The sequence below is a fragment of the Salpingoeca rosetta genome (genome assembly GCF_000188695.1).
Source record: "Salpingoeca rosetta unplaced genomic scaffold supercont1.20, whole genome shotgun sequence".
Taxonomy (NCBI): domain Eukaryota; class Choanoflagellata; order Craspedida; family Salpingoecidae; genus Salpingoeca; species Salpingoeca rosetta.
Window position 1 is genome coordinate 742 of NW_004754914.1, and position 8,470 is coordinate 9,211.

General features: G+C 60.4%; 3 protein-coding genes across 3 annotated transcripts; 2 read left to right on the plus strand and 1 right to left on the minus strand.

Moving 5' to 3' along the window:
• Positions 1 to 412: 412 nt before the first annotated feature.
• Positions 413 to 3,440, plus strand: PTSG_12595 (uncharacterized protein; the record flags this gene model as incomplete). Its single annotated transcript, XM_004991241.1, has 9 exons — positions 413 to 496; positions 627 to 715; positions 958 to 1,041; positions 1,124 to 1,273; positions 1,518 to 1,648; positions 1,704 to 1,887; positions 1,931 to 2,805; positions 2,919 to 3,118; positions 3,286 to 3,440. Exons 1-9 carry the CDS (start codon positions 460 to 462, stop codon positions 3,438 to 3,440), a joined length of 1,905 nt encoding a protein of 634 aa, XP_004991298.1. The 5' UTR covers positions 413 to 459.
• A 14-nt stretch (positions 3,441 to 3,454) lies between these two features.
• PTSG_12596 (uncharacterized protein) lies at positions 3,455 to 4,876 on the plus strand (the record flags this gene model as incomplete). Its single annotated transcript, XM_004991242.1, has 3 exons — positions 3,455 to 3,457; positions 3,698 to 3,803; positions 4,293 to 4,876. 3 exons carry the CDS (start codon positions 3,455 to 3,457, stop codon positions 4,802 to 4,804), a joined length of 621 nt encoding a protein of 206 aa, XP_004991299.1. The 3' UTR covers positions 4,805 to 4,876.
• A 254-nt stretch (positions 4,877 to 5,130) lies between these two features.
• PTSG_07510 (tetratricopeptide protein) lies at positions 5,131 to 7,790 on the minus strand (the record flags this gene model as incomplete). Its single annotated transcript, XM_004991243.1, has 2 exons — positions 5,131 to 7,180; positions 7,411 to 7,790. The coding sequence occupies 2 exons, from the start codon at positions 7,788 to 7,790 to the stop codon at positions 5,131 to 5,133; spliced, it is 2,430 nt and encodes an 809-aa protein (XP_004991300.1).
• Positions 7,791 to 8,470: the final 680 nt, after the last annotated feature.

Consider the following 8,470-nt stretch of genomic DNA (forward strand, 5'->3'; position numbering starts at 1 on the left):
TGTGTGTGTGTGTGTGTGTGTGTGTGTATGTGTGTGTGTGTGTGTGTGTGTGTGTGTGTACGTCTGCTATGTCGTCTTCTTCTTCTTGATCACAGCACCTGTCGTTCATTCCCTCCCTCCCCATCCCCCCTACCGGTTCTTCGCTTCCAGGCCATTTCCACGGAGACGTGCGCCTTCAACAATCTCAACTGGCACAGAGGTGGCAGCGTCTTGCAGAAGATCGGACTCGCAGGTGTGCCCTTCATCACGTGGTGCTGATGCTGGTGCACATATCACACACATGCGATCACTCCACTACAGTCGCCCGCATTGCCCCCCAACCCCCTTTACACTCACCCACCCACTCACTCACACACTCACTTTGCAGGCCCACGCCCTCGCCTTCACTGCACCCCTCTCAACGTCTGAGACCCGTGCTTGAGGGTGAGTGCGTTACTGTTTACGTGACTGGCTGCCAGGATGGCTCGGACAGGAAGTACGAAGAAAATGACAGCAGGTACGCACACGCATCCACACTGACACATGTGTGTATGCAAACAAACAGCCGTGTCAGCGACGCTGTTTCGTTTGCACACTTGGTGGTGGTCCTGTCATTTACACTACTGTCACCGCTCCATCATGTTAAGGTCTCAAGCACTTTGACGCGTACTCGGTCGAGACAAACCGCATGGCATTCAACGGGAACATCTCCACCTTTGATCTCTGGGACACCGAGGTGTGTGTGTGTGTGTGTGTGTGTGTGTGTGTGTTTGTATGCGTGTGTGTGTGTGTGTGTGTGTGTGTGTGTGTGTGTGTGTGTGTGTGTGTGTGTGTGTGTGTGTGTGTCAGCTCGTGTGCCTCCCATCAACATATTTCTTGACAGTTCGTTCACGCCACCATGCCTGCGCCAACCCCTCACCTCCCACCTGCTCGTATTCATCCTACTCCCCTCTGCCATGTGCCTCATGTGCAGTACAGGCACGGACGCTCGCTGCCATGTGCTCGTACGCCAGCATCAACGGCGTGTCATCGTGTGCGAACGCCATGCTGCTCAACGACGTCGTGCGCGGGCAGTGGAAGCGTGACATGCTGATGATTGGAACAGACTGCTGTGCGATTTGCAAACATGGTTAACGCCAACAAGCACGCCCGCGACCCCGTCGACGCCGTTGCAAAGACGCTGAACGGTGGCGCGGACATGGAGCTCGGGGAGACATGCTTCAGGACAAGCGGCTACTTGGAGCAGGCTGTGAAGCACAACCACACGACAGTCGACACGGTGCACAACAACACCGTGCGGCGGGTCCTCAAGGATAGCTTCATCACGGGCCAATGGTATGTTGTCTTTGTGTGGGTGCTTGTGTGTGTGTGTGTGTGTGCATGTGTGTGTGTGTGTGTGCGCGCTTGTCCTCAATGTCTCTTCTGAGTTTTGTATCGTTGAGATGATGAAGCGGTGCACGGTTCCTCAACACCTCACAAGAGTGTTGTCATTGCCTCTCACCCCATCCTCCCCTCCACTCCCGCACCTTCCCCTCCAGGCATCGATGAGTGCACGGCCTGTGGGCCCAACCCTCACCTCCAGTAACGGCCGCTGTATCAGCGAGTGCCCCGATGGCGGGCATGAGCTCGGCCAACGGGTGTGCCGAATGCCACTCCACGCGTGTTCCAAGTGCCACTCCAATGGACGCCACCGACTGCCTCGTCTGCGACGGCAACCTCACCAGTCGTGCATTGCCCATTTGCCCTCTCGACTGGCTACTACGCCAAGGACCACCGCTGCGTGTCATGCACCACGTGTGGCATGGGCATCTGGGCCTCCATGCTCCGCGTCCTCTGACGCCGTCTGCTCTCCCCCTGGACCGAGTGCAAGCCAGGCCCAGAAGGAGTTCGTCTGTCTCTGGCAACGCCGTGCGCGACTGCGCATGCGTGAACTGCACCCTTTGGCACGGAGTACCAGCCGCTGCCGGACCGCGCCTCGTGCTTCCCCACCAGCGTTTGCGAGGAGCCCTTCATCGAGACCATCCCGCCCACGCTCACCATGGACCGCCTGTGCTCCTGCGACACGCGCACCTGCAACAACCTCATCACGCAGCTGTTTGAGGAGATTGTGTGCGCTGAGCCCACGGACGAGCAGCTCGACGTTGTACTGGACGTGTGCTGCTCCGGCCAGGGCGAGGATGGCATCCGCGACACCATTTGCCAGATGGACGCCTACGAGGCACGCCGCTGCTGCCCAGGCTGCACAGACACGTGCGAGTGCAGCGCTGGCTTCATCCTTGTCTACGACGCCGATCCAGCCGACTGTCGGCCGTGCGACAGCGTGACGGAGTTCTCCCCATCCATTGGCGGCAGCAAGTGCGAGCGCGGCCAGGCGGAGGTTTCCGCGCCAACCTACTGCTCCTCGGACCGCGTGTGCCGCGACTGCCGGGCCGGCCCCATCGACTCGGACAGTGACGGCTCCACGGGTTGCCAGATGTGCCCCCGGTGGCCACTACACGGAGGCGGGCTGCCACGGCTCCTGTTCCAGCTTCACCTGCCACGCCAGCACCCACGACCACCACGACAGCGACCCTGCCACCCCGTGCAACGACGTCACAGAGTGCGCGGCGGGTTTGAGGAGGTGCAGGGCGTGACCCACCTCATCAGCGACCGTGTCTGCTACGAGTACCTGGAGGGCACGTACAAGGCCGTCTCTGGCCAGCCAGGGCGTGCCCTGTCTCCTCGTCACCACGTGCGCCGCCGGCGAGGGCGCGGCGGGTTTGAGGAGGTGCAGGGCGTGACCCACCTCATCAGCGACCGTGTCTGCTACGAGTACCTGGAGGGCACGTACAAGGCCGTCTCTGGCCAGCCAGGGCGTGCCCTGTCTCCTCGTCACCACGTGCGCCGCCGGCGAGGAGGAGACGGCCGAGCACCATCCCGACGAGCGACCGCGTGTGCAGCCAGTGCGAGGTTGGCGCCGCCTTCAAGCCCGTCGATGGCCAGGCCGAGTCGTGCCGCCCCGTCACGCGGTGCGATGAGGATAAGGAAGAGATTCGCGAGCCCACGCGCCAGCACGACCGCCTCTGCCACAAGTGCGTCCAGGACACGTGCGTGGGCGTGTCGCGTTGCGCTGCCTGGGGGTACATTTCCACGCATGGCCGTGAGCGAGTGCGAGTTTGGTACCTTCCAAAGCCAGGCGCCCACGCTCGACTCCAACCGCGAGTGCGCAGCAGGAGGTGGTTGGGGCGCTGGTAGCGCACATTGGCACGAGGCAGGCACAGGAGGTGGACGCAGCCATGCCTGTGCTGCTACTGTCGCTGGCCACAGGCCAGCAAGAGCTGCTGCACCCGATTGCGCTCATGCTGAACGGCACCCTGGACTGCCTGAGCAACCTGCACTTCATCCACATCCGGCAGCTCTTTCGTGTCCTGACCACGCTCACGTTTGACCGCCAGCGCACCGCCGCCCGCAGGCCTCATTGACGACGAGAACGAGGATGGTGTGTGTGTGTGTGTGTGTGTGTGTGTGTGTGTGTGTGTGTGTGTGTGTGCGTGCGTGTGTGTGTGTGTGTGTGTGTGTGTGTGTGTGTGTGTGTGTGTGTGTGTGAGTGTGTGAACTTGTGCGTTGAGGAAGGTGTGTTGCATAACATAATGTCCTTCCATGAAGAGCGTCTCTCACCCTTCTCACTTAACCACCACCACCACAACCACCACAACCATTCGCACCTCGTGCACGGCAGCTGTCTCAGTCGAATGAAGAGCTGAAACGCATCGGCACCATCGCCGCCGCCACCGTCACCCGCACCTGGCTCGCTCTCGCCAACGACGCAGTCACCTCCATCGACCGTGCGTTTGTGTGTGCGTGCGTGCGTGCGTTTGCGCCCTTGTCTGCACCCTTGTTTGCGGTTCACCTGAGTTCCCCGTGTGGACTTGTCGTGCTCCTTCTCATACATCACTCACCCGTCTCCTCGCCTGTCCAACAGGCAACCATCTCTCCTCGCTGTTGCAGACATTGCAGCTCATCAATGTCGACAAGTGTGTACAGCTGACATGCTCCGTTGCCACAACGTCTCCACGTCCACGCCCAGTCATTTGCCTGTCTATCGTGGCGTCGTTTCCTCCCCCCACCGCCAGCTCCAACAGCCATCAAGGGCAAGCACATCTGTCGGGATGCGTGAACGGGGATGGCGGACTCACCATCGAGCCGCCGCCGCCGACGGCCGGTTGGGTTCAGGTCGCTCGCCGACCCCAACAGGCACGTGTGGAGGGTGCCGGGACCCCCAAGCGCACGTTACAACACAACAACACACGTCAGCACGATTGTGGTTTGCGCAGACGGATGGGTGCGCCCCACGCGGGAGATGTACTCCAACTTCTCGCCTGAGTACACGCGCGCGCGCGAGGTGGGCAAGGACACACGCGGTCGTCAGCGAGAAGACGCTGCAGGCGCCGTTCGAGACGAAGCTGCAGCTGCCGTCGGGGATTGCCGCCGTGTTCGCGGGCATGATGCACAGCAAGACCGACGTGGAGACAAGACTGCGGAAGCACGCTGCTGGGACGCAGACGTCTTCACGCTCCTGATGTCGCTGCAGCCCTTTGTATGGTGGGACCTGTCGCTGGGGACGGGCAACCTGAACCCGGAGGAGGCGGCGGTGGCGGAGGTGCAGCACGAGAGTTGGGCGCATCCCCGATTGGCGTGGGCCTGCAGCGACGACGTGCTGTTCCGCACGGTCGCGGACGGACAACGAGTACAGGTTGGCGACCCAGGCCTCCGACGAGGCTGCTGGGCGCCATGCACGTTGAGCGGCCGAACCCGCTGCCGATGCCCCCACACATTCACGTGCTGATGGAACTACTTTTCCACGGGCCGCTGGTGCGCAAGGCAGGCGTACCGGCGTGGACGTGGGAGTGAAAGAGGACCTGCTTGCTTGTTTGGTTGACGTGTGGTGTAGTAGGTTGTATGCTCGTTGCTCGTCAGCTGGTTGAATTGCGTGAAGAGTTTACGAAAGTGTCAAACAAGCAACGTCAAGCAAGTAAAAGCAAGGGGAAAGCAAGCACGTAAAGGAAAGACAGGAGCAAAGGAGCAAAGAGACAAACCAGCAACACACACGCACACACACACACACACGCACGCACGCAAACACACACACGCACACGCACAGCACACGCACAGTCAAGTGGAGGCGTTGATGCGGCTGTTGATGGCGGTGCACCAGTCAGCGAGCGAGGTGTCAGAGTGCGCGTGCAGGCGGAAGACGAAGGTGCGGTCAGGAACAGCAACGTGTAACTCCTCGTCACCATGGCCAAGCTCAGCTGACAGCACACTGGAAAGGGGGATACGTCGCTTGGCTGTACCTGGAGCGGACTTGCCGTACGCGAGGTGGCCGTCGTCGTCAAGCTTGCACCAGCACGGGCGAAAGGCGGCCCTCCGTCGCCCACGCTTCCGCAGCCAGCCGGCCAGCTGCTGTTGTGGAGAACGCTCCTGCGGCTCAGAGTCGTCTGCTGCATCTTGTTGGCCAGCCACAGCTTGCACTTGGTCATCGCCGCTCCCTTCTTGTTGCTTCTGCTCGTCCTCTTCCTCGCCCAGGGAGGCCGCCGTGCGTGTACCGCCATCATCGGACTCGTCACCGCGAATGCGCCGCAGTTCGCGCTCCGCGTCGCGCGTGTCTGGGTGGTCTGGCCCGACCGTGCTTGTGAAAACGTCGAGCGCCTGTTGCATGCAGGCGCAGGCCTGCTCCTTGTCGCCGCGGTCGTCGTGCAGCAGCCCAATGTTGAAGTACGACGTGGCTGTGTGTGGGTGCTTCTCGCCCAGCGTCTCCACCCGAATAGCGAGCGCCGTCTCGTGGTGTTGGATGGCCTTGTCGTAGTCGCCCTTGTCGGCGTAGGCGGTGCCGAGGTTGTTGTGCGTGCTCGCTGTGCTTGGGTGCTTCTCGCCCAGCGTCTCCACCTTGATGGCAAGGGCCTTCTCATAGAACACAATCGCCTTGTCGTACTCGCCCTTGTCGCTGTAGGCGTTGCCGAGGTTGTTGTACGTGTCGGCTGTGCTCGGGTGCTTCTCGCCGAGCGTCTCCACCGTGATGGCGAGGGCCTTCTCGTACAGCTGGATGGCCTTGTCGTACTCGCCCTTGCTGTAGTATGTGTTGCCGAGGTTGTTGTAGGTCTCAGCTGTGCTCGGGTGCTTCTCCCCAAGCGTCTCCACTTTGATGGCGAGGGCCTTCTCATAAAGTTGGATGGCCTCGTCGTTCTCGCTCTTGCTGTAGTAGGCGACGCCGAGGCCCAGATACGAATCGGCCGTGCCCGGGTGCTTCTCCCCTAACGTCTCCACCGTGATGGCGAGGTCCTTCTCGTAAAACGCAATCGCCTTGTCGTAGTCGCCCTTGCTGTAGTAGGCGCTGCCGAGGTTGTTGTAGGTGCTCGCTGTGCTGGGGTGCTTCTCGCCCAGCATCTCCACGTAGATGGCGAGGGCCTTCTCAAAACACTCGATCGCTCTGTCGTAGTCGCCCTTGTCGCCGTATGCGGTGCCGAGGCCGTTGTACGTGGTTGCTGTGCTCGGGTGCTTCTCGCCCAGCGTCTCCACCGTGATGGCGAGGTCCTTCTCGTAAAACGCAACCGCCTTGTCGCACTCGCCCTTGTGGCGGTATGCTTCGCCGAGGTTGTTGTACAACGCCGCCACGTTCTCGCCCTTCTCCCCTTCGGTGCGTAGCCGAATTGCCAGGGCTGCCTCGTAGTAGGCAATGGCGCGATCGTGCTCGCCAAACTCGTTCAGCACCAGCCCAACCTGGCCACACAGCCGCGCGAAGGCGTCAGTGCTGTCCTCACCTCGGGCTCGCATTGCTTCGACGGCACCCACCGCCTTTTGCAGGCACCACGCGCGCAGCTGGTCCTTCACGGCTTGGTTGACTGCGCCAAAGCCGCCCGCCCACGACTCGATCGCCGTGAAGATCATGTGCTTGTCGTGCGGGTTGAAGGCGTCGGCTCGCTCTGCCTGCACGCGCACCAGCGTGTCTGTCACGGCTTCATAGTCATCAAAGATGGCGTTTTCGAGCGCCTGTTCTTCGCTGTTGGGTAGTTGGATGGTGACCTCTGTGCCCTCGTTGCTGATGCCACAGAAGATCTCCCACAAACACCACGCGCGTGTCAAGGGAACAGGGTCTCGCCACGGCATGAGCACCAGCAGCACATGGCCAATGTTGGCAATCGACTCCTTGAACGTCGTGCTCCACCTGCGTGTTGAGAAAGGAAACGGGGCGGAATTGGGGTGGAGGGAAGACGAAGACGGGAGGAAAGGGAAGGGGTTGCAGTTCTTGTGAGGGAACAGTGTGCGTGTCTGTGTGCGTGTGGCAGTGGTTGTTGAAGAGCACAAGAGTTTCACACACACACACACACACACACACACACACACACACACACACACACACACACACACACACACGCACGCACGCAAACAACGCACCACTCTTGTGGGAGGTTGGCGGTGACGTTGGCGTTTTGGTTGTTCATGAAGAGGTCAAACCAAAAGAAGACGGGCTGGCCGTCGTCCTCCCTTGCTTGCTCCTCTGCAAACTCAAGCAGCACGTTGAGCACGTCTGCAATCTTGTACCGCCATGCGTGCGACACAAAGACGGTGGCCTTGTTCACGTGTTCTGGCGACTGCTTGCGCAGCTGCTCGACGTAGGCGCAGTTGTCCTGGCGCGTGCGTGGCACAACCAGTTGCTTGCAGGCATCCTCCGTGGTCATCTCAGTGTACGTGTCGGGGAACTCGCTCTTCAGGTCTGCGAAAAAGGTCTTGATCGCCTCCACGGACACGCCGTGCGTCAGTCGCTGGTCAGCCATGGCTGTGAGCCTGTGGAGCGGCGTAGGGTTGTGGGGGTTTGGAGGTCAATTGCTCAGTGGGCAATCCCTGTGGCCGCGGACGGTGGGCTTGAGGGCTTCTTGGTGCCGCGGGCGAGGTGCCAGGAAGAGGAGATGATTGAGGAGATGGTCGAGTTGACAAGAACAAAAAACGAGAGAGACAAACAGGGAAAGAGGGCGGGGGAGTGGGGTTGTGTTGGTTTGGTTGGAGGGGAAGGGGAGAAAGAGAAGAGTAGCAAGGACCGGTTGGTTGGTTGTTGTGGTTGCAGTGCACACAAGAGAGGAAGAGAGAAGGAAGAGGAGGGGGCGTGGCTTTCGCCTTTTTTTTTGTTTGGTTGGTGGGTGGGAACAACAAAGGAGACGAAACACACAGACAGACAGAGAGGAGAGAGTGCCCACCAGCTTTTTTTTTTTTTGTTGGGGGGGGGGATGCTGGTGGAGCACGCAAGGCTGGTCGCTCAGCTTTTCGCAAACCACAAAAGAGCAGCTGAGAGTGAGTGCGAGAAGCTGGTGGTAGCAACAACGAACACGCTTCCGGGCCCAAGAAGGTGTCTTGTGCGTTTTGAACCAACCGCTCACACACACACATGCACAGCAACTCAAGGCAGTTGGCAGAAGAAGCAAAGAAACCGTCAGCCTGAGGCGGCGAGTACGCTTACGCA